General features: G+C 40.3%; 2 protein-coding genes across 2 annotated transcripts; both read right to left on the minus strand.

The window, feature by feature from the left end:
- Nucleotides 1-1118: 1118 nt before the first annotated feature.
- barx2 (BARX homeobox 2) lies at nucleotides 1119-13837 on the minus strand. The gene is made up of 4 exons (XM_030067128.1): nucleotides 13471-13837; nucleotides 6829-7144; nucleotides 3514-3598; nucleotides 1119-2637 (listed from the first exon to the last, which is right to left on the minus strand). The coding sequence occupies exons 1-4, from the start codon at nucleotides 13655-13657 to the stop codon at nucleotides 2347-2349; spliced, it is 879 nt and encodes a 292-aa protein (XP_029922988.1). The 5' UTR covers nucleotides 13658-13837; the 3' UTR covers nucleotides 1119-2346.
- Nucleotides 13838-18282: 4445 nt separating this feature from the next.
- On the minus strand, nucleotides 18283-24710 carry rbm7 (RNA binding motif protein 7). The gene is made up of 5 exons (XM_030067791.1): nucleotides 24521-24710; nucleotides 24055-24217; nucleotides 21109-21184; nucleotides 19338-19443; nucleotides 18283-19054 (listed from the first exon to the last, which is right to left on the minus strand). The coding sequence occupies exons 1-5, from the start codon at nucleotides 24611-24613 to the stop codon at nucleotides 18683-18685; spliced, it is 810 nt and encodes a 269-aa protein (XP_029923651.1). The 5' UTR covers nucleotides 24614-24710; the 3' UTR covers nucleotides 18283-18682.
- Between the last annotated feature and the right edge of the window lie 1489 nt (nucleotides 24711-26199).

Raw genomic sequence — 26199 nt, forward strand, 5'->3', positions numbered from 1 at the left:
GTGGTGGCTTCTGCTTGTGAATGCTTACACATACAAAACACACTCAGAATGTTTACACAAGGTGTTAGGGCACAGAGCACTTCACGTAGTGCTAACCTGCACTGTTTGCTTTAGAAATCATCCGTGTCCGGTATCAGGAACTAAAAATACACCAGTTTAGACTGTTACTCTCTTGCTCAGGGTCACGGGAGAGGCTTTAGGTGCACTAGAGGCCAACTCGTTTGCTATGAAGATAAAGATGATGAATGTCACAACATGAAGTGCCTAAATGCTTTGTTCTCTTGAATGTGATTTATTGCAAACTTTTCAAAGGGTTAATACAGCTTCAAAAGCTTCTTCTGTAATGTAACTGCCTGAACTCCTCCAACCTGCCAGTGCTACTGTAATTGTGTTTGATTTAAACACGCTCAGCACACAGCAACAGTGCATCTGTGAGAATGTTTGATATTATTGAATTGTGACTCCATAAACTGGGTGGAGAGATAAATTTAATGCTTTAATTCCCGACAACTATGCGGAAACAATCCTGCAGCTCAATTGAATCGAGATGAAACTGATTAAGCATAGTTTTTAAATTTAGTATTGGCACAGTACATTTTTATTGCAGCTTTAATTTGCTGTTGAGCTGTTTTCATCATAAAACACCAGAGTGCAAGTGAAAATTACCTAAAACATTTTCATAATCTATGCATAGGAAGAGTATGCATGAAATGATTGTGGTGCAATTTGCAGTGCATGTTCAATGGTGCAGTGGTGCCATGTGAATAAAGTTTCATCATTGCCTTTGACGTTAAGTTTGATTTAGGAGTGAGAAATGCAAAACAGCTTACTCCTATCGGCACTTTGAGCAATCATGTGGTAATAATAAAAGGTGAAATGAAAATGATTGCCATTTTATTAAGTGTATTTAAATACATAAAACACACACATGTATATAGTAAAAATGGTTTTACACAAGCCTAAAAAAACAGCAAACAAGCGTACCAAACAAGCATTATTTACATCAGAAAAATACTGCACTGTTCATATGAAACAATAACAAATAAAAATAGATCTGTATAATTCAAAAAGTGAAACCCTTTAAAATTACAAATCATTGAAAAGAAACACTGAGGGTTTGACGTGGAAAGTAAAAGCACTGACAGGAGGTTGAAGACAGTTTTATGTAAATGCAAGTCTTACATACTGATATGGGGCACTCATACAAAGCCCGCAGGCTGAAAACACCTCTAATATTTTTACATGTTCAGCAGTTGCCCTGTATCTTTGGCACAGACTATGATTTATTCCCTCAGAGAATCTCTGACAGCTTAAAGAGTCTTAGTGGCCTCACATCATTCGAGTCATTCTGACTCGCTTCAAAAAAAAAAAAAAAAAAAGGGAGAGAAAAAAGATCAAGGACAGGTGTAACATTATATATACAAACTATTTTAATCCAATTTAAAACAGCAATTGAAAATAATGTTTCACATATATATCCTGAAGACCATAAATTTTATATTTTATACACATTTCTACAGTATAATACAGTGCATGGCTTATCAGAGATATCGATTTTTCAGATCAAAAATCCATTTTCAAAAATGAAAATGAGAACAATGAGTTGCTGATCACATGAATAAACACATAAAGGTCTTGAAGCTGCACAGAAGAATTAAAATATAGAGCGTGGAACCGTTCTTTAACAAATGCAACTTTGTTGTCTCCAAAAACGGCACTTTGTTAGGAAAAGTTACGTGAGACACTGTAAAAAATATACTTGCATTTGATCGTTATTTTATCAACACTTTTAAAAGCTTTCCTCTGAGACCAACAAGGCACTGTAGCCATTTAATAATATAGTTTTTGGCAGAGAAGGGATTTATATACATAGATACACTATAATAAGGCAAAATTTTCATATTTCATATTTTGGCACATGCACTACGAGAGGCAGTTCTTAGCACCAAGAGGTGTCAAATTTGGTATTTTGCTGTTGTGACACAAGATCTTGATACATATTACTCTGTTGTACTGGACCTAGCTACTGGCCGGCTTCGATTTGTTTGATTTGCACTCTCTTTGGCTGGAGATCTCCTCAAATATAGATACTAAAGCCCAGATTATTACAAGTGCAAACAGTGTTTATGCATGTTAACTCTTTGCAGTGTACATTATCCAGTACAGGAAAAAAAAAAAAAAAAATTATAGATTACATGAAGTAAAGTTTGGATATCACGAATATGTTTCCAGTCAAATCCCAAAGGCAAATGGCTCTAAACACATGACAGGCTTTTTACAGTGATCCTGAGGCACTATTTGTCTGTTAGTCAGGTTGGCGTGAGTCTTTGGCTGTTTTGTTCGTGCTTAGCTGACTGCATGAGTCTCTGGGAGGGGCAGCTCTCGCTCAGAGCTCTCCATCACCGTGGCTGGATCATGGCTTTCTGTAGTGACAGTCGAGACTGTGCTGAGATCCTGAGGTTCCAACTGAGACGCCTCTGCTCCCAGCGCCGCTTCCTCGGCTGCCCTCCTCATCCTCTCCTCCTCCTCCAGCTTCAGTCTTCTCTCCTCGGCCTCAATTTCCTCTGTGGTGGGAATGGAGTTCTTCTTGGGTCTCCCCTTGGGCTTAGTGGGGGCCTCGTGACCTCCTTTCAGCACCTGGAACAGCAAACACACATGCGCAGCTTCAGTGGACCCCTCTGGTGATAAATGGCAGCAGCAGTCAAAGGCAGTGCTGGTTATTATAGTAATTAACAGAAGACATATTGCTCCTGGCTGCCACTTCTGCACTCATTTGTCTTCAGAGTTAACGATTTGAGGTCGTTTTTTTGTGTTCTCTCTGTTGTTGACCCGACTACAAAAGTGTTTGCTCTCATTGTTGTCATCATCAGTCAAACGCCAACGCACACTATGCCTCCCTACAACCTCTCTTCCTGCCTTTCTGCTACCTACTCCTCACTTCTCCCCCTATATTGCTTCATTTTACATCATAGGCACTTTAACAAGGTTGGCACGTTAATACATTCTGTGTGGCCAAGCTTTGCTCAAACCCACAAAATTTTATTTTAAATTCTAGTGGAGGTCCCAAGGTTTCCAAAGATATCAATTATGTCCTGCTGGACTAAAGGGAAAAGTGTATAAGTTGATGCACAAGATATCTAGATATTTTCTATTTGATGTAATAGTGCAACAATAAAACAAATGTACCTTGGCTTTGAATATTTCACACACATTAAATGTAATGTCGCAATATTTAAAAGGTTGCAACAGTAGATAAAGAATAAATATGAAATAAAATGTTTATCTATCGTTTTGAAGCTACTCAGAGGGAAACTGAAAGGAAAATTTCAACATTACATGCAACTAATGGTAAGCAATGCACAGATGAAAGCTGTAGCACCAAGACACTGAATGTAACACATATTTTTGTGTGCTCAGTAAAGAAATAAGCACCAAGAAGATTTGTTTGCCACTGTCTTTCTACCCAATTTTGTTCCCAAGCATGGCAGCCTTCATCGAGATGCTGTCTCTTACCATTTTCTTCCACTTCATACGTCTGTTTTGGTACCATGTCTTCACCTGAAGCTGTGTGAGACCAAGTGACTGGGCCAGGTCTAACCTGCAAAACCAGAACAAACTACATGTTGGAATGGGCATTTCATATATCACAGCTTCTAAGCATCCTCCAGCCTTTATGTAGCATATTATTTTTCATGTTAGAAGTGTTACCTTTCATGCGTGCATGGAACGATTTCTTTTCTTTCAACATGTTTCCCAAAATAACTAGGTAAAATCCATCTGTGCTTATTTCACCCCCGCGGCAGGAAAATATAGGAAGGATCACAAAGAATTACTGATTAAACACTGACTAATTGCAATGCAGATTTTTTTTTCTTTTTCGCTTGTCTGCCAAGTATACAATGTGATGTTATGCCTGGAGGTTGCCTGTGTAGCAACCTTAATATCATAAACCCTTCTTATTACTCTTAACTCATTGTTTTGCATCTCACTTCAAAGCTGATTGGCTACCAGCTAGACACTGAGGCTGTCTCAGCTCAGACAGACACTGTACACCTGCAGCTACGGCAACAGTCTTTGAGACATCTGCACTGAGGTCAGTAATCCAGTCACAGCATTTGTAGCTGGATGATTGAGGCTGTTACACAGAATTGGGAATGCATCCACCACATGTTCTGATCCATGACTAATAGGGCTATTGGTTGGCATGTAATGTGATACCTCAGGAAAGGACAGATAAATGAACAAGGGATCCATTTGTAGAGGAAAGGGGGGTTATCAGGTTTTTGAAATGAGATTTCCTCCAGTCTTTTCTCTTCAAAGTCTTTCACAATCAGATGATTGGATTCTCAGGCCCCCCTTAGCCACGAAAAGGAACTGACTTTCATTTGATGGTGAAAGGAGAGGCTGTATAGACAGAGAAAGCGAAAGAATGAGCAATAACAAATCCCTCCGATTGAAGGTACAGTCTACACAGCCGTGTACCCTACATAAAGGTCTGCGTGTGTGTGTGTGTGTGTGTGTGTGTGTGTGTGTGTGTGTGAGCGCGTGCACATGCACATTCGCATGTGTGCACTGTACTTTCAGAAAACACACACAGTACCAGAAATACAGGCAATCAAACTGTCCATCACACCTCACTACCTCAAGTGCCTCAGTCTATAGCAGTGCAAGAACTGGAGGCAAGGAAAAGTAATTGCAGAAGAGGAAAACACCCGTGTTATTTATGGTCATTAGTTCTCTATGGAGAGAAACCACACACTTACAGCAATAGTGACAAGGTATGAGTTACTCCCCTCTAGGCAATTGCAATAACTCTATTTTGTTGCATTCTCTCACCTATCAAAAGAGAATCTTGTGTGTAGCCTTTTAATGATGATGATGAAGATGATGGTGGTGTTGGTGTGATGATGATGATACTGATGGTAATGATTATGGCACTGATTATTATATTTATATCTATATAAAATCATTATTGCTTGACAATATAAATAATGAAAACATTTTAGCTGTGGTTTTCTGGGACGTTTTGCTTTTGGTTCCGCCCACCCCCGTGCGTTGTCTCAATCCAAGACCGCAGAGCTTCCACGCCAAGAAAAGGAAAAGAAATGTGAAGTTATCTTTGGATCATAACAAACCAAAGTGGGGAGCATGCCACACCTTTGATGTGGGGGGGTGAGGGGCGGTTTGAAAGGGGATTTTCTCTGTTGATGTTTTTCCACTGGCTGGGTATTTAATTAGTTCTCAACACAGCGTCAGAATCAGATATTTTGACAGGACGCAGTAATTTGGCACAGTTGTCCATAAGGGTGGTTGGTTTTGATCACTGAGTCGTACTGCGCCTCGGGGCTGCTGCTTCAATATGAGGCATGGCACAGTGCCATTGACTTTCAGGGGAGGCCGACGTGATATATTTGGTATTGCATCGTGGGAGTTTTCCCCGAGCATGACATGATAATGGACTGACAGATAAATTTGCTTTCTCCCAAATATGTTAATGTCTTTTCAGATTAGATGAGGTGATTATATTCATCACAAGAGTCATGGAATAAAATATTTGAGGCAGTAAAATGTAGATTTTTGCAAATCAGTGTAAATGTGTGAACATAAAATGAGTCAGTTATTCTATGTATAATTATTTGCTCAGTAAATCATAGATAGATAGATAGATAGATAGATAGATAGATAGATAGATAGATAGATAGATAGATAGATAGATAGATAGATCAACTTAAAAAAAATCAACTTAAATCAATAGAACAGTAGGAGGGGAGCAGGGGTACAAACACTCCATCTGGTGCTAAGGGTTCACAAGTAGTTTAAGATTCCTATTGTTCATGTGAAGTAAAGGTTTTGAGGTTTATGACTCAATATTAATGTGGGTTATAATGGAAAGAGAGCCTGCAGGCCAAGTGTAAAAGTGTGGCCTCCTCTAAAAATGGAAAATGTGCTATAACCTTAAGTCAGGTCCCAAAAATGACCCGCAGAATGGAACCTAAGAAACAGATATTAACATGGATATTACTTCATCTTATTGTACAAAGCTCAATGTATTTTATATACACCTGCACATATATTAAATGATTGGCAGTGAATCGGTGTAATACATTTCTGTTTGCTTGTGTTGGCCGATGTCCCTGTTTTCTTGAATAAGTCAGTGTTTCTTTGTTGGGGCTTTTTGCTGTTCAAGAGCTCAGGGTTAAAACATTACTCTTGTCTCAACTAGAATGCTGAGCTAATGCCCTGGCTTAGACAAACTCACATTACATGAGACATTCCCCACAGGATAAATCAAAAAATTATGATGTTAGGTTAACCACTGCTTAACAATTGCAGGTGTGAGTTTGCGTGTGTGTGTGTGTGTGTGTGTGTGTGTGTATGTGTGTGTGTGTGCATTGGTGTGATCTGATCATGAGGACATTTTATATGGATACATACCAACTTTGAGGACACACTGTGACTGTGAGCACAGTGCTGATGACCTCATAAGTCAAGTATATAAATGCTTATCAACTAACCACCTCACGCTTTTTCTCTATATGTCCTCATATGGCCGTTGTACCAGTTTTTCAGTGTATGTGTGTGTGTGTGTGTGTGTGTGTGTGTGTGTGTGTGCAGACTGTGTTTTCACAAATCACTCTATGCAACCAATTTACCTCAGTCTGTCAAATCAGTCTGACAATCCCCTCTGTCATACAACTGATGAAAGTCATTTCATGTAGACCTGTGACCTTATGACTGGCCACTTCACATGTGTGTGAATTTACATGAAACAGTGCGACCTGATCTGATCAAATGTATATGAGATGTGGATTCCTCAGCCACACTGACCTGTCAGGCGTGGAGAGGTACTTCTGCTTCTGGAACTTCTTCTCTAGGCCCATCAGCTGCAGCTCGGTGAAGATGGTGCGGCTACGACGCGGCTTCTTCAGCCGGGGGGCGCTGTGCTCCGTTTCCGACTCACTACTGATGCTGAGGGGCGTCTGGCTGGGCGAGGGCTCCGAGACCCGTGGGTGCTGCGGGGACAGCAGAGGCAGGTGCGAGGAGACCCGGCCCGTGGACGAGGACTGGGGAAGGTGGTGGGGCAGGTTGGGGGGCTGCCGTGTGATGACTGAGAGGAGCGGGTAGGTGCGCAGTGAGGAGGAGCCTGAGGGAGCGGAGAGAGTAACACAGAGAACTGTAATAAAGTCATGCAGTACAGACAAGATGTTCTTAATACTTCAGGAGGTTCTCAGGCCTTACGTGTACCTCAGTCACCTTGGTTGTACCGTTATCGACCGCCTGTAATTGCTTAGACAGGCTCGTTTTTAACTGCTCTGTTTTTAGTGTGAAAAGGGTTTTGCTTTTGACCTTTTTGATGTAGAGGGCTGCGATCCCAATGACGCAGGTTGTGTTTTACACCGCTCCTCTGAACCCTTCAAATGAATGATTATTTTTCCTGGGTAGTTAAACGCTAACTTGCTTCCCAACACAAAAGCACACACATGAAATGAACCTGAGAGCGCACACAGAGATACACAAACTCACACACACACACACACACACAACCCCGGCTGTAATTCAGCTAATAAACTTTGTCTCCCCCTTGTTCTCTCTCTCTCTGTCTCTCTCTTTCTCTATCACTTTTATACTCTTCCACGGTCACGCACAGACACACATGCACTTTCTCACTCTTTATCAGCACAGACAGAAGCAGCAAGACGCCAGAATCAATAAAAAGTAGCACTTGTCTGGAGGAGGGGTAAGACGCATGCTGGAGCCAAGATGGCAGGGAAAGAGACTTGGGGGGCAAGGGGTTGGTGGTGGTGGTGGTGGTGGTGAGGAGGGGGGGTTTAGGGGTGGTTGGAGGGTGTCAGGGAGGGCAGAAAATATAATATCTGCCGCAAAAATCCTTATGGCTTCAAATATAAAGCCAATCCCATGGCATAATTTACAACCAAACCAAGCATGACACAGAAACTATAATGTGTGGGCTGATAAGGAGCAGAAGAGAGGACACAGTGGTGGATAAGGGTGTGTGTGTCTGTGTGTGTATGTGTGTGTGCGTGTATGTACATGCAGAGGAGAAAGATATAGAGGGAGATAAAACACTGGCAATGGAGAGGAGCGAACATTAGACTGTCACAAAACTACAGAGCTGCAGCCTGTGTGTTCCTGTTTGACTGTGGTAGATCTGTCTCTTTTTATCTCCTCATCAACCACAACAGACACCAACAATGATCCCAACCCTACTCAGTGACATGCGCATGTACATACACACACATGGACCTGTAACCACAGATGCATGCACACACACACACACACACACACACACACACACACACACACACACCACAGACATACAGCCAGACCTTGGCTATGATTTTTTTTTATTGCTATTCTGTAATGCTCAGCAGTTCAGGGTGTGTGTGTTCTCAAGGCCACTGAACACACACACGGAGCATATTGTAGCACACACAATTACAAAACGCATACAGTTTAACATACAAATAGACAATAAAGCCCACTATTCGGTATGGAGCAGGCTTGTGGGGGTTAATCGCACTTATGTAAGCACACATACTGGTAAGCACACTCTCTTTCTCTCTGAAATGCACAAACACACACACACACACACACACACACACCAGACACTGCCTTGGGCTCATCATGACATCATAGTGAGGCACTGAGCTCATCACTAATCTTCCAACATGAGACTGCATGAGATTGCTGTTGTTGCAACAGGTCCAGACAAGAGGTTTTTTCCTTGGTAGTATCCTCTCTTTCTCTTCCCATTTATCCCTCTCTTTGTCTCTCTCTCTAAATTTTGTACTAATGCTCTTGCACTTAACCTCTTCAACCCCCTCAGTGGGTTTGTCATTACAAATGCGCAGCTGAGCTTTGTTCAAACCCAGAGGACTTTAATTATATTCTAGTGGAGACCCCAAGGTTTCCAAAGATGTCAAATGTGTCCTGTTGAATTACAGGAAATGTGTATAAAATGATGCACAAGACATGTAGATAATTTCCATTTGATGTAATGGTGCAGCCATAAAACAGTGGCATCTTAAGTTTGAATAATTTACTTTAAATGTGATGCAGCTTCACGTGAAGCATTGCAGCCAGCAGATACAGAATATGTATGTGAAATCATCATACAATATAGAAAAAAAAATGTTTTTTTTTTTTTTTTAACATTTAAGTTTCTTAAGGAGGAATGTAATTTAAAAGAAACCAGAGTTGAAGGGGTTCATATTTACCTATGTGTAGGCTCACTCCTCTAAAACCAGGGCTGACTTTATTGAATTCAATATGATATTGCAAGAGTGAGGGAACACTGAAAATCAGGAAGAGTATCCCCGCTGTCAGTCAGAATGTAAAAAAACAAACAAAAAAACAAACAAAAAAAAACATGTCATCTTCTCTTCACATTTGTCAGGAAATCACTTGTCAACAAAGAACCTGAAGTTGTCTCCATGCAGTCTTTTGGTTGGTTGTCAGCAAGAAAGAGAGAGCGAGGTAGAAAGACACACAGAGAGAGAGAGGAAAAAGGGAAATGTCAGCCCTCGTGGTGACTTTCCACTGACAGCAAAGCCGTCTCTCTCGGCCCGGATCTGACATGCTGTTGACAAGTGCCAGTGCACTGTCAATAGTCTACAAATAAACTGTTTGAGCAGCAGCGAGAGCGCAACTCAGCCCCATGCAAAAGCACAGTGATACTCTTGATAAGTACAGTCGGAATGTCAGGCCTGCCACAAGTGCTTATGGTGGCCATTACAGAAGACATACCTGCTAATAATAGATCAAGAAGAGGCTGTTTGTTAAGCATTCTCCTTAATACTAATAGTTTGGTACATTGATCATGTAGGCCTACTTGAAACTAGCGTACAGCACAGTTAGATAAGCAGGTTATTATATTTCAAATTTAAAATAATTTTCATATTAAATATAGATATATTTCCTGTGCCCAGCTGCTGCCTAACATAACATTTGCGCCTCTTCTCTCTCTTGTTATTTTTTTTCTGAAAAGGATGATTCATGACTTAGGTATGACACGTGTACGTGAACTCTTGCAGTGTTTTGAGTATAAACCGTGTGGTGACAGCTTGAGAGGTGTTCAATTAGACAGGCCTTTTTTTTTTTTTTTTTTACCTCACTCGGCAGCTCTGTTGTGCCATTTGAGTGCAAATCAAACACTGCAGGGGTGGGAAGGGCAACAGGCTGCCCTGCTTCTTCATCTGTCCAACTCATTGCTTTAATTAGAATCATCCACCTGTGGGCCATGACAGATCAGAGCAGTTTAATGCCAGTTCTCGGTGTTTGTTAGATGGAGTTGTCAAAGTGTGTTTCTTGAGTTTTGTTGTGGTAGAGTTTTTCCTATGTGCACTGACAGGCTCCTCTGACTGAAGCTGTGCACCAGTCTGAAGGCATTACGTTGCCTGTAAGTGTTAACTAAGTATTTAACCTGAAACCTGAGCCCCACAAATTTTCCTGTGGTATCTGAAATCAGCCTGCGGCACTAACTACTTTATTTCTGATTTATAACTGATCCCTCATCTACACGGCGAGATCTGATGATACTGGATGTGTGGAAATGGTGGGGAGATGACAGGTAGCTGTCAAACTTTATCCTTAACCTCAGATTGCACACATTTTGTCTCAAACCAGTATGTGTGTCTATGTGTATGCACCTGCCTGTGTGTGTTGACATGGGTGTAATCAGCCTCCTCATGCCAGCTTTATACTTAATGGGAGGCTTTATTGTCTGCAGTGGATTAGGGTTTAAGATTGGATGAAAACCCTTTTGCTCACTTGGCTTTCTTCTGTAAGCCCTCAGCCCTAGTGAGTACCACACCAGTGCCCAGGGGCCCTCGCGGTGCACACACTCCTTTTTTTTTTTAAGTCTTTTTTCATCACACTGACAGGTGAGATTACACCACAGTTGATCTTTATCTCTCTCACCTCCTCTAGAAAACGCCACTAAAAGCCCTGCCCTGGGTCCCGCTGAGAGATGGGACTCCAAATGAAATATTGTAACCTGCCATTACGCTGTTCGCGGTTCAGGACTCGGGTCAGGACTTACTGTCTGCGGCTCTGCTGTAACTCTGCCCGAGAGTGGGGAAAGGACTTCATGAGGATTGTACACACTTGAAGGTGTGTATTCCACTCCAGACTGTTAAATGGGCTGCAGTGTAATAAAGCTGAGGGATCTGGGAGACAAGAATCATAATAAAGTGCAATGGCGCAAGATAAAGATCATCAAACATGGCATACACAAAACAATGTATTATCAAGTGCAACTCCTTCGGGCAACATTACAGCCAGTCACCACTGTCTATTAGCGGCCTCCACTGGCAGCAGAAAGCTATAGCACCCCTTGGTATAAAGAATGAAGAAGTGAACTTTCTCCAATGGGGTACCATGGGGCTAACAGCCCCTCTTTGGCCTAGGGCCTGTAAGCCTGCCAGCTTCTATATCAAGCACTAACAGCCATTGATGTTGGGGAATATACTGTGTCTCACACCCCCGCAGCTACAAATAAGTGGTGGGCGCAGTGTTCTGATATGCAGGGCGGGTTACTCTATCCATCTGTACAGAGGGGTGCCAAAGCCCAGTCATAGTGCCCTCTAGCATACAGCAATCCATATCAGAGGGATGAGGGAAGCGCTTTCTCTATTTTTATCCAGCCATTGCTGTCATCATCAAATTGCAGCGGCTATTATTTCAGAGTTTAGAGCAATTATCTTAATGGTTACTTGAGTGTGTGGTAGTCTCATGGTTGTTTGGATTCACCGAGAATTACAATTATGAGTCAATCAACAATCTGTCTTTTAACAGGAAAAAATGTGCCAGGCCAACTGTTTTTTTGTTTTTGTCCTTGTCAGATTAATCTAATTTCTTTCATAAGTTACAACAAACAATTACAGGATTGCTTTCATTAATGACTGCAAAATATATGTATATGTTTATATTCATATCTATCTATCTATCTATCTATCTATCTATCTATCTATCTGTCAGTTTCTCTATCTAAATATACTGATAGATATCCATCTTACTAAAAAGAAAACATGTGAAGTGGGAAAACAACAAGAAAATTAAGAAAAGTTAAACTCTTATTCTTATTCTTATTCTTATCCAAATCAAGGAGTCAATCTTTAAATTGTACACAGCCGATATGTAACTTTTTTTTTTGTTTGTTTTTAATTTATACACTTTTTCTTAATTGTTTCCAGTGTACACCATTGCACAAATATCAACTCTTGTCATTGTATGTCAGCCTCTCCCAATGGTTTTAAAAAGTGCCACACCTCACCAGACTGGAAGTGCCACAGTTTTCTTTTCCTGCACATAACTTTGATTTCTAGTGGGTTACATAAATTTGCATGTCATGTTACAATCAGTGAAGACTAGGAGTGGCACAGAGCACAAACAGGACATCATTTATGCTTCAGTAAATGTGTAGCAGCAGCAAAACTCATTAGCGAGGGCCTTTGGGTTTAGCAGAACACCCGAATTAATCCAAGCGAATGAGAAAAAAACAGACTGGTGGTGCAGCTCTGGCAATCAGTAGAGTTAAAAAAGAGTTTTTTTTTTTCTTTTGGATTGTGTTTCTCTGATACTGAACCAACATTGACCTTTGCATGTGATAATGCTGACTTAACCAGTCAGTCATTTATCATCTTGCACCCAGCAAAACCCCCCAGGCATCACTGAGGCACTGTCACTGTACCCAAAGTGTCCCTCATTTACAAAACACACAACGGTTTGATTTATGAGCAGTACATCTGATAAAGAAGGTGAACTGACGGGAGGAATTTTACTAATATTTTGTAGAAACATGTGTTATAATAATGAGCTGTCTTTTGAAGTGTTAATAACTCATGATAACTCTTTGCAAGTCACTTGACCCTCCACTTACAAGGGGCAATGCTGTTAAATCAAACAAACCATATTTACATTGGTACAATTATCTCTAGTATTATCACTGCCACTAAAATTATGTCACAGTTTGTATAGTTAAGGTATGATGGATGATGATTCAAAAAAACTATAATTACACTTTGACTATAATTAACTCATTAACACCGTGCAAATTGTCATTACGCTGATATAATTAACTACACGCGTCAGTGTAAAAGTCTTGCATGTTTCTGGTTCACCCTTCTGAGATAAAAGGTGGAATAAATCATTTGGAAACCTGTTCCCTAAACGAACTGGCAGCGAGAGGAGTTAAGCATGCCATGTATTTGTGTCAAATGTAGGTCCCTATCTTGTAATTCATCCTGATCTCTTCCATTCATGCGTAAAAATAATAAAGAATGTAAATGACTATAAATGGAGGGGGCATTTTAGTACGCATAAAAGGGACCCCATCTCCCTACAATCGCACATCAAAAGAACACACTCATGTGCCTTTCAGAAATGTTCTCTAAGTCTTTTCCATCTGCAAGGAAGATAGGCCTACAGTATGCACAACAGTGCTCTTACCCGAACATGAATGAAGAGGCTTCGGCCGAACAATGAGCGACGGGCACACCGAGTAGAGAGAAAGTTTCTCAAAGTAATCACAAGTCTCCTTGGAGAGGATCTCGTCAATCATGAAAGTCTTGTAGCGCCGCCTGGCTGCTTTGAGCTGCCCGGGGGAAGAGAGCCTCAGCTCGGCTTGACAGTGCATGGTCTCTCGCTGCGCGCTATTTGGCCGCACACTTCGCTCGCTCAGTTTAATTGCAACTTTTGCCGGTTCAAACACGAGAGGGAGGCGGCTGTTAGAGTTCACGCGTTTAAACGATTCATTGTTTGTCCTTAAAAGAGGAGGGAAAATAATAGTTTCGCCTTCCCAGGAGCGCCGTGGTGAAGAGCGGTAGCCCTTAGCCGGAGCTGCGCAGAGTGCCACAGTGGTAATGAAGTGACTCCGGCGTGCTCACACCCACCGCTATATAAACCATCCCTGCACACATCTTTACTGCTCGATCCATCCCTGGACTCTCCGCGTTCACAATCTCTCTCTCTCTCTCTCTCTCTCTCTCTCTCTCTCTCTCTCTCTCTCCCTCACACACACACACACACACACACAAGAAGGCACGCACGCACGCACGCACTGCACGCGCGAGCATACACACACACACACACACACACACACACACACACTCCACATGGACACCTCCCAAACCCGCTCTCCACCACCAAATAAACTCTATTTCTTCCCTTTGCCCCCCTTTTTATGACGCTTATTAGTTGCACGGGGTCTACTAGCCCACTTTTTATTTGCATAATAAAGATTTTTATCATTATCAATATTTTTTATTAGCCTACACCGCTGTTGCTGAAACTTGAATCAGATCAGCATTCAGTCAACTCAATGAGGCCCTTTGTAAAATCAACCTGTTTTCAACGAAAGAGTTCTAGCCATGGTGCAGCTTTTATTTTGTTTTGTTTGTTTTGTTGATTTTTATATTCATGAAGCCATCGATTAACCATAAACAAATCCTATATAACCTGTTTATCATTGTTAAAAACAATAATAATAATAATAAATATATTAGGCTCATTTCAGACAGTAGCCCACACGAGTCCCTTGAAGTTTATTTTGTTTTGTAAAGTTGTCGTGATGTCCAAAACTTACAGGCCCACCGCTGACGTGCTTCGTTTAAGATGCATAAGGGCGACGCGGACTGAATTTTAATGATCTTTAAATCTTATTTTCCTCTTTAAGTCGTCAGTCCTTAATTTGGAGGGGAATATGTAGGAGATGGGAATAGCTTTCTTAGTTATTCCCTTCTCCTAAGTAGAAAGCCTAATTTTTTTGTTGTTGTTGTTGTTTTTTTTGTTATAGTAGTAGCCTATTATTATTATTAGTAGTAGTAGTAGTAGTAGTAGTATTAATATTATTGTTGTTGTTGTTGTTGTTGTTATAATTGTAGAAGTAGTAGTACGTGCTGCTGCTGTCATTATTTCAGTACAACCACCACCACCATAAATAATAATAATAATAATAATTATTATTATTATTATTATTATTATTATTATTATTATTATTATTATAGAAACAAGACCTTAGGCCTAAATCTTCGTTTACTTAAACGAATTTCGCTTTGGAATAACACAAACATTCAACGCAAGAACTTTGCTGAAAATGCTGTTTTAGTTCTTTTGTCACTTGCCAAGCGAGTGAAAGGCTATTATAAATCCAGACTTTAATTCGTGGATTTACTCTGATAGGCCACAGACTGTTTCCAAATACCTGTCTGTCATCCATCCAAAATATAAACCATTCCTTCATTGTTTCAAAATGACACCAAGGCAGAGTCAAATAAATGTTTCTTTTGTGTGATCGGAATTTTTCTACATTATAGGCCTGGGCCTATATTATTTATACCGGTTTACCCTAACGGCTATAGATCAATTACACCTCCTAAGTGTCCTTTAGATAAATCAGTCAAAGCACGCTATAAATTGTTGTGTGCTCTGACTGATGTGGTTGAAGGCTGCTGCGCGACGTAGACACAAATGTTGTTAACACACATCCTGAAGAAAATAGAGGCACGCAAAAAAGGAAGCATCCAATGAAACTGAAACGATGTCCATCTTCAATATCCATTTCTCAGTTCGGACATGTTTGGAACAACAAAGGCCTCAGTTGCCTAAATCGTGTATTCTATTGATAAATAATAAAGGTAGGCCTTTTTTTTTTTTTTTTTTTTTTTAAACAAGCCCGTCTCAAATCAAAAGATAGTCTATAGGATAAATGTAATGTCATCCGTCGTTTTGGCAGGCTGACAAGGTTGAATGTTAATGTGAGGACTCACTCACACACCAGCTGACAAGCTTAATTCCCTCTGTCAGCCTGACTCCCTGCACATGCTTTACTTTGTAATAAACTCTTTTCGTTTTTTTAGATCTACATTTTGAAATCACTTGATAGAGTTTACCCTGAGAACTCTTTCATCAGATATAATTTTGGAAGATGGGTAATGGAAGGGAGAGAGATAACAGTTTCCGACATGTTTCCAAAATTTTACTCATAGTCATTTATCTACGAAGTTTACTTGGAACGAAATCAGCTCTGCGAAGCCCAGCAGGAAACCTCAGAGGCCAGTGTCAAGTTTACATTTTGAAATGTCGGTGGCCTATGCAGAAACGATTACCATCGTTCCGGGCATTGGAAATAAATATAACTCGCCGGCGGTCTGTGCCTCCACAGATTACAGTCGCTGTGTTCAAAGTGTGAAGGATTATGCAGGAGGAAATATGGGAGCTCTGCATGGGAAAGCTCGGGTTCTTTTGGGGGGTTTGATGGCTTGATCAAAGGAGGGAGATGAGAACAACTGCTGCTGAGTGGCTGCTGCAGTCTGCTGAGCACATTTTGCATTTGGAGGGGTGGGGTGTGGAGTAAGAAGGGTGTGTGGAGGGTGAAGCCACTGCAAAAAGTATCTGAACAAGCTGGCTGAAGTTTAAAATCTCGATCACTCTCGAAAAAAAAAATATATATAGCCAGCATAGGCCAGTTTCCCTGCAAATCATCATGGCTCCCACAATTTTCCTCAGTGTCAGTCTTTGATGTTTTCTTTTTTCTCTCTCACTTTCCCTTTTCTTGAAGTTTCAAGGTACTGACACTTTGTTTCCAGATTTATGGAACTCGTGGAAACTGCACTGGAAATAATTAACATTATGTGTTCCACTCATACAGCAGACCCAACACATTATTTTGGCCCGATGGAAGATTTTTTTTTCACCTGTTCACAAAATAATTGTAGGCCTACCTACATCGTGGCATATTCATTCCAAATGACTGGCCATGATGGACATTTTTTCCAGTGGACACCATTGGCACCAGTGAACCAAGCAACCCCAGTGGCGCAAAGATCCGGGAGTGATGGTTAGCGGCTCTTGCCACTTGTGGGGCTGCTAGAGGGAAGGGAGGGTCTGTGGGTCTTTTGTAGTAGCTCATATCAGTAGACACGCTTCTATATAAGTCCACACAGCAGCGGCTACCGAGCGGGCCCTCTAATCCATCCGCCCCAGGGCTGGAGACGCCAGGCAGATCAACCAATTAAACCAGTTATGCCACAGGCAGCGCTGTAATAAGGGCCTTCCTAGTACCAACAGAGCAGAGGATACTCTTCATTAGGGCGACTCGGGAGCATCAGGGTGGAATCTGACACTAGGCATAATACAGGCAAGACAAAGAGCTTAGTGCACAGGGTGCAAATGCACCTCCATTTTTGGACTCCCGGAGCTTTATTGTGGGATACTTGTCGATACACCGCGGGAGCCGCTGTTAGCGGCCTAAGCACTTTCGGAAGGGTAGATTATGACCTCAACAGGGACATTAAGGGATTTGACCGGCCACTTTGTTGAAAGCAAACTCTCATACAGGCGACACCGGGACATCAGAGCAAAGAAACTTATTGCAATGTGAGATTACACATGCACTGAGGTGGAACGGATGCTGATCTAACCATCAGTAAGTCACCAGACTTGTTGCATTTTCAAGCTGGCGAGATGAACCTTCCCATAAAGTGAGAGGTGGCAAACTAAGAAACTGCCTATAAGCTGTGCTCTGATGCAAAGTAGCTACAAGAGTACTGCCATCATGCCCATCATTACAAGTAGTAAACTAAACAAAGTGGCAAAACTGCTCCAAGAGAAACCCGTGTAAAGACTTGAAAGCATCCCAAATAGAAAGGTCAGGTGTGGGAGCTGATCATGTGGTCCGGTTATATTTAACATCTAAATTGATTCAATAAAAAGGATGTGTGGCGCCACCTGCAGATTACTTCATAACCCACTGCACAAGCATATTGGTTACACATGGGCCATTTATAGGTTAAGATGAGGCATGTGTGCGCGCATAACTGCATGTAGCATCAACATACAATAGCTCACTTAAGTTAGTTGCACATACAGAATGAGCTGTAAATAGCATACACGGTAATCTGTTAGGCCCAGAGGCATTTGTTTTGTTTTGCAGATGGTCAACTGTTCACAACATGTATAAACAGATGAAGACATGTTTAAATTGCAAAGGAACTTTATGTTGAAAATGTTCATTTTAAAACATGTTTCTAGTTTGTCTTACAACTGCAGAGTAAAAAAAAAAAGGAAATACCCCTTTACTAGAAACAGCAAGGTGTACTGATCTAAGAAAAAAAAAAAAAAAAAAGGAAAGGTACTGTGATACTACAGGAAATGTGCTGCTGGTGAAGTAGAATATTTTGCTAAAAATTATTCTGCTTTTTTGCTGAAATACCTGCAGTAGAATTAAATACTGGGAGCACCATTTTAACAACTATTTGCATAATATAAAATCTGGCCAATATCATCAAAAAATATTTAACACATTTGAATTTTTTTTTGTTAACGTTTCAATAATGAGTACCAGCAAAATCTGATTTTTTGTATATGTAATTATAGACCTTGCTCTCTCATGATATGTACATATTGATTCCCCCATTATGTCAGCAACACTTGTGAGGAAAAAGTCATATCTGAAAGAACTGTATAAAGTTAAAAACACATTAAAAGTAAACAATAATGGCACTAAGGCATAAGTTAGTAAATCTTCAAACTGGTAGGATCATATATAAAACAACCTGAGTGCACTCTTTTTTTTTTTTTAAACATATATTCATGATCCTCTTTAAGAAGCTGTCCACAAATATGTAAAAACAAAAGTCTTTACAGAAATCCCAGTGGTCTCTCAGTATCGTCTCCATCTACTATCTTGGTAGCCACGGCTGCCGTTTCTGTCATTGTAGTGTCGGCTGCCATCTCTGTTGTCATGGTGACGGGAGCCGCTCCTGTCATCATGGTGATGGTAGCTGTCCCGGCTGTGACTGTGTTGCTGGTGACGGCCAGAGCCTGGCTCGTCTGCGTAGCGTTGGTTTCTGCTGTGGTGAGCGCCGCCACTGCTCTGGTGTGACTGAAGTAGATAGGGCGAGTTATCTTGTTGCCTCGGGGCACCTCCACCACAATTTCCACCTCCAGGCTGCAGCCTCTGCATAGGCCTGGGGAAGCCGCCATTCATCTGGTCAAACTGCTGCATCTGGAGCTGCCACATCATATTGCTCATCTGTGGATGTAGGAAAACAAACATAACATGTTTTGTGCGTCATACACACATCAACACCAACAGGCCAGTTGAGATCCTTCGAGTCAACATAAAGTACATATCTTCCTAGCTGTCTATACAGTGTAATTAGGAAAGCATTTCTTTGTGTATCACTGAAAACAGGGGCACAGTTTTAACCGCAATCTCAGGTCCTTAAACACACCATCTTAAATATATAATATAAGTAGCATCATGTCTGCGAGGAGCTGTATCAGTAACAAGGTGAACGAAGACAAAATCTTACCACGACTTGTTTTTGCAGGTTTTCAGGAGATGAAAAGGATCTCTGCATTTGAGGAGGAGTATATGGTGGAGGAGTATATGGTGGAGAATTCAACTGGACTTGTGCCCTGCACACAAAGATATATATATTAAAAAACACTGTCAATTAATACCTGGTCCAAAAAAAAAAAAAAAAAAATGTTACACACCATGCCAGCAGAGTCCTTTTCATGTACACTGAGTCTACAAAATATTAGGGACATGCACCATTAACAGCATCCACTTCTGCATAATCCATGTTCAACTATAAATGTCTGATTTGGTGTCTGATTTTTTAGTCTACCAACTAGGAAACTCATATGTACAGTTCCTTGAAATAAATCTGTGTTGTAATTGTTTGCAGGACTATTATGAGCGCTGGGCCCAAGTGTCCAACACAGAAATGTGTCTCAGACTTGTTTAACCACTATTTCAATGTGGAGACTATATGCTATTAACAATTCCTGAATCAGGGACATGTTAACTAATATTAGGACTGACGGTGCAGTTTATTGCACATTGAGTTCAGCCTCCCTCACATCATTTTGGCGGATCACAGAAGAGTATTCCACCTTCTGTATGTTGTCAGAACTTACTACCTTTTCCGACCAACTGCTTCTGTGAAGTTGGTTTCTCTGCTGTATCAGCCACAAAACAAATTTTCGGAGTAGACTAAACTGGAAGAAACAGTCCCATCTGTCAGTGACTTTGATCCAAAGTAAGAGAGATTAGTTCCAAATTTCTCATTAACTGATGAGTTTATTTTTTGTCTGTTTCATCCACATTTCTATTTGATATTAGTAAGAGGCAATGATAGCCTGATTAGGTCTCTTTTTTGCTCTCCTCTACATGCTATGACACTATCTAATGTTGACATATTCATCATGATGTATCCATATTTTATCTGTTGGTAAGAAGTGCTGAGCCAATCAAGAAAAGAGCTTAAATTTTAAATTGAAAGAACTTGTTTTAACTTGCATGTTTTTTCATGTTTGAGTGAGATCATTTTTTTCAACTATATTTACCACTGATTCAGCATTTTCAAAGTTACTGTGTCCAAGTTATTGTCCTCCAAACACACGCACGTAATGCATGGATGAGTCATGATAAAGATGTAGGGGTGTTTTAACATTTGAAATTACAATACAGTTGTCCATCGCTATAATGCGGTTCACCTTTCGCGGCCTCGCAGTTTCGCAGATTTTTTTTAGTGCAATTTTGCATGCTTTTTTTTTTTTCCCCACAGTGCATTGTGTTCTGCATCCTGATTGGCTAAGGGAGAGCCCGCGCATTGTGTTCTGCGTCCTGAATGGCTATGGGACTGTAGACCATTGTCAATCAATCTCCTCTGTGCCAGGAGGTTTTGATCTTTGGTTTCATTCTGTAATACTGGACTTATTTTTCTACGAAGGTTTGAACTTTGAGAGTGTTTAAACAAGAGAGAAAAGTGAGAAAATGTTAATGCCTCTCTGAGAAAAGTGTATAAAGTGTGTAGTGAGGGGTTTTACATCCTTAAAACATCTATAATAATTGTAAAAAATAAAGCTGACTACTTCGCGGATTTCACCTATTGCAGGTTATTTTTAGAACGTAACTCCCGCGATTAACGAGGGACCACTGTATCCCCACAGAATAGGCACACTAAAAATGAAAATCTTGCACCAAAACGCCCCTTTTGAGATTCAGTCCCAAATTACAGGCAGATTTTCACTGCTGCATTGCAAGAGAAAACTTTGCTTGTGCCACATTCTTACCTCTGCCCATGGGGATTAGGAGTATTTGCAGGACTTGTATTCTGCGAGTTCCCAGGGCTGCTGTTATGGCTGCTTCCTGAGATGGGGGGAAAAGAGGAGAAAGTAGATCCACTTTAATGAGGAATGGGAAAGTGACTCAACTTCTGAATTATTCTTATGGCAGAATAACAAACAGTTTATGTGTAACTTTTTCCCAAAAGAAGAGAGAGACACTCAAAGTCCCCCATCACACATTCGAACATCGACACAACTTCTGCTCAACAACATGTAAGCATTCACTGGATAACATGACATGTGGCAAAAAAACTGATAGTTCCTATACTGTCTAAATGTCATTATACAGGAGGCCTGGCAGAACCTCCTGTTTGCAGATGAAACAATTTTTGAATTCTGGAGCTCGTGCCTTAACAGGGATCAGCTGACAGAGCAGCCGCTCCACTCCGCAGAGACACGTCACCCCTGATGTGTGGAAGACGGTTCATTCTCCAGTAGGACAGTGATGGACAGCTGTGCCAGTCCTATTTGAAGTGCAAGGCATTGAACTGACTACCATGGTTTTCTCTTCACAGATACCAGACCTCAACTCCACTGAACATCTCTGGGAACAAGGGAAAAGGTGAAACATATAGTAACTAGGCCTGTAATTATTTGCACTTTTTGTTTGCAAAAAGTGCAGAGTAACCACTGAGAAACCGGATAAGCAGTATGCAACTCTCTATACTCCTGTGCCAAAAGTTTAATATTGTTTATCAGAATTGTTTCTGGGACAATATATCATCCATACAAAAGCAGTTATTGTGACAGGACTAATAGTAACATCATGTGATACCCTATGGGATACTTGAGTGTTGGAATAATGTAGATTCTCAAATTCTGCAAAAAAAAAAAATAATAATAAAATAAAATAAAATAAAATTTTATTAAAATAAAAAAAAAAATCCTCAATGCTACTGATTATAACTGATGTTTTATCAGTAATATTACTGTTATCTTTTTGCTACAGTATCATTTCTTATTCTTTTGTATCACTGTTAGTATTTTTTTTTGTTTGTTTTGTTTTGTTTTGTCTAATTAATGTCTGCCACATCTCTGTTTGTCTGTTCTCTGTTTTATTAACTATATGGAAAAAACAATAAAAGAATTGATCACAAAAAAAAAAATAAAATTGCAGATTAAACTCTAGACAGTGTCAGCTGTGAGAGAATGTGACTTTCAGTAAATATAACAAACCTCTTTAACTGATATTAGTAAAAGAAACATGTAATCATTTTTTAGAACTGGTGATATTTAAATATTGATGTTACAGTCATCTCTTTTAGGAACAATGGCAAAGCAAATTAAGCTGGACAGAAAAATATACTGCAAGGTATGTACAACATAAACCTTGATAAGTGGCACATCGGTTTCACATCATACAGAACCACAAGACTGGACAAGCACTGGAGCTCGAGGCAACACGAGCCGGCAGCTCAACAACATAAAGAGGAGGAGGCTGCCAGAGCTTTTAGTACACCAGGAAGTGAGGCTGGACACGTTAACTTAAGAATCAAATTCTGGAAAGTATCTGATAAACCACAAATTATACTGATTTTACAGTAATAACGCTTTTAAACACCTTTTAGGTCACATTTTCATTTTTAAGCTGACATACCTGCACAGCATCTCACTTACTCAAAATATAAGGTGACTAAAATGGCCACCATATTTTCATTTTTGGCAACAAAAAGCCGATGCCAGCCTGGCAACCACATTAAAAGTTAGTGTTAAGCTCTGGTATATCAATGTAAATCTACGGCCACACTACGTAACTAACATTAGTTTTAGTTCTGAATGATATATTGTTATCTAGATATGAACATGCACAATATTAATATCTCAAAAGGCAACAGCATGGACTTAGCTAAGACAGTGTACCGCCTCTTCTGATAAAAAAATACATTTATATATTTTGTGAATTAACTGCATTCACTTAGTATTATGCTGTTTTTTTTTTTTTTGAAGAATTATCAAATTTCACTGTTGTTGCACTTAAAATATTGTTGAAGCATTGTGTCAAAGCAGAGGTTACAGCAAAATGGTTGACTAACAGTCTTTGTAATTTATTTGAATGCAACCTAAGACTGTGATTGATCTGTTGTGATCAATAAATTACTTCATGAAGTAGCGGCTTTTTCTGTTTCTGTTTTTATGTGCAATGCCAAAAATGAGACAATGGACAGTAAAGTATATTGCATGGATGCTTCTACAAACATTTGGTATTACTATGCTGCTTTTTTTTTTTTTTTTTTTGGAAGAATGTTTAATTTTGACTGTTGCTACACGTAAAATTTCAAATGAGTGTGATCCTGACGAAGACTTGGAGTTAACACGTGTTGGTGCGTATAGTTTCTTTGCTCAAGCAATATATTATATTGCATCATTCAAAGACCTTTGTTTTTTTCCCCATGGTTGTCTGCATCACCCTGCAAAACTTCCAGGACTTTGTCTCTAAATGGACTTTCACCTGCCCCACTAGAGAGCACCTGTCACCTGTCACCACTAGAGCCATGCAGCGCTCCATGCTCCCTTTGTCAAGTGTGAACCCACAGTCATATCATATCACTACTGAGATATGTGGCATAAATACTGAGGTATGAAATTTTGCGTGTATCATACAGTTCCTGTTAGTTTCAACCAGCCCTTCTTTCAGAGCTGACTAGGTGCTGGCTACATGGGTCATGTTTGGATTAAGGATGCTGATGTATTTACAGTGAAATGTGAAGCCAATCAAGTTACTACTTTCCTGTCTATTTTTCCACCCATACCTGCTGGCCTCTGTGAAATCGGCGGGTTTGGGCTTTAAAACTTTATCTAACGGTGTATTACAGTGGGAAGTCATCAATTATTAACTTACTCGTAAACAGATGAACACGCTACGATGTTGAGCCGATTGAAGCGTCCACTCACCTGATTTGAAGTGCGCATTGATTTTTTTGCCGTACAGCTTCATCCCGTTGAAGAGCTGCACGGCGTACGGCACGGACACTTCGTGCTTGTAAAACGCGAAGCCAAAGGTTTTCTGCGTCCCGTCGGGAGCCTTGGGGATCTTGGTTCTGATGAGAGGTCCTGCCTGCAAGAGAAACACCGCATTACTATCGCAAACAGGAAGCACATTAGCAGGGGAACAGGGACTAGCTAACCTTGGCTCCCGCTAGCCTGCGCCACTTCCCGTTACCGAAGCTTTTACGCGATATGTAGCGTTAGCATTATAGCAGTGTGGAGAAAACACCTTTGTACAACAACACCTTGGTAAAAGTGCGTGCTCTTATGTATATTTAATATCTAGATGTTATGTTAGCCGAGCTTGGCAGTCCGCCGAGAGGCTGAGGTAGCCTTGCCAGCTAGCGATACGTGTAATTGATGTGAAGTTCACCTGTACACACAACTCGAACAAAAGCTCCTCCGTCACTCTTTTATCCAGGTTACTGATGAACAGAGTCCGGTCCGTTTCATCCTCTTTTCCCATTGTATCTCAGGCAATACAGGCGCACCAAGCAAAACAAACCACACGCATGAACGAGGTTCTTTCTCTGCGCTGCGGAAGGCCTATTTATGCCGTAAAGTAAAGCCCTGCCGTTGAGTTGAGGTTAAGTCGTAACGACCCTAGGCGGTGTTACGACACATGAAACTTGTCAGGTACAGTTGGCGTACACCTCACCTTGTGGGATACTGTTGGCAATGGCTGCAAAGAAATGTTCATTTTTAGGTTATTTATCATTTTGTTAGTTTGTTTTGTATTTTTACAATAAAAATTAAAAACATATATATTTTATTTTTGACTTAAATGTATGTAAAGTAGAGCTGTCTGTGCAAGTATTAAATGATACCTGCCCTCTTAACAGGTCTCGGAGGTCTCATTGTTGTTTTGGTTGTTTATTTTATTTATTGTTGTTTATACAGAGCAGGACTCTAGAGCATAATAGCCTAAATATATGTGGCTAAAGAGGAACATCACTGCAAATCATTAGCATTTTCAGAATATTGGACCAAAAAATATGTATATTCTTGTTAGTTATTTACATATGATTAGGACATAAATCAGAGGTGGGACTAAGGCATTGTTTCACCAATCACAAGCAATTAAGTCTCAAGTGCTGGTATTCATTTCCCAGGTCAAGTCGGACCAGTCTCAAGTTCTCCGCTTTGGGGTTCGAGACCCTAACAAGTCATGATGCATTCTTTACCAATCTAATTTATTAATTTATTTTACTGTATATGCAAATTAGGTCCATTAGCTCACCCCTTTTTTTAACTGGTAATCAGGCCAAGGCACCTCTGCATTTAGTTTATTCCAAAGAATGGCAGGGCCTACTCAGTGTGTGAGGACTTTATTTTTTTCACCTGTTCCTCTCACATCTGACTCCACTGCAAAAGGTAAAAGGTAACTTCTTTAGCTTTCCTTACACCACCAGGGAGACTGGAAGTGGAGGTGGTGCATAATCTTTGTCTTTGTCTCTGGAGAAGGTCGGCTGTCAAGTCTCTCCAAGTCAAAAGGTTCAAGTCCAAGTGAAGTCACAAGTCACCGTTGTTGAAGTCAAAGCTGAGTCGTAAGTCTTTCTTGATTTTGTCGAGTCCAAAGTCATCAAATTTGTGACTTGAGTCCAAGTCAAGTCCAAGTCATGTGACTCAAATCTACACCTATGATAAACACACACATCTTTATACTTTTAATATTTTCATGCAAACATGTCTATTTGCATAGTTTTATGATAGTCATTTAACTTGATTGTGAACTGGCAAATTTTGTATTATTAGAGTCATTTATTTGTTATTGATGCTGATGTTGTTGTGAATCCACATATTTGAAGATGCTTGTCCTTCTTGTGAAATCAATCAACAAATTCAATTTCATGTCTGTCTGCCAACACTGTAAAACAACAAAACAAAAAGCCATAATTTATTCTTTGTTTTGATTTGTGGACACATGTATTTCATGCAAATTGTTTTAAAGTTTAATTTGATATGTGTGGTTGCTGTATATTTGTGCTTTGACAAAAGAAACCAATGAGAGCAATTCATCAGTGCAGCTGCCGGGTGTCTTTTGAGTTTGAG

This window comes from Myripristis murdjan, chromosome 13, assembly GCF_902150065.1.
Source record: "Myripristis murdjan chromosome 13, fMyrMur1.1, whole genome shotgun sequence".
In the NCBI taxonomy this organism is placed as follows: Eukaryota; Metazoa; Chordata; class Actinopteri; order Holocentriformes; family Holocentridae; genus Myripristis; species Myripristis murdjan.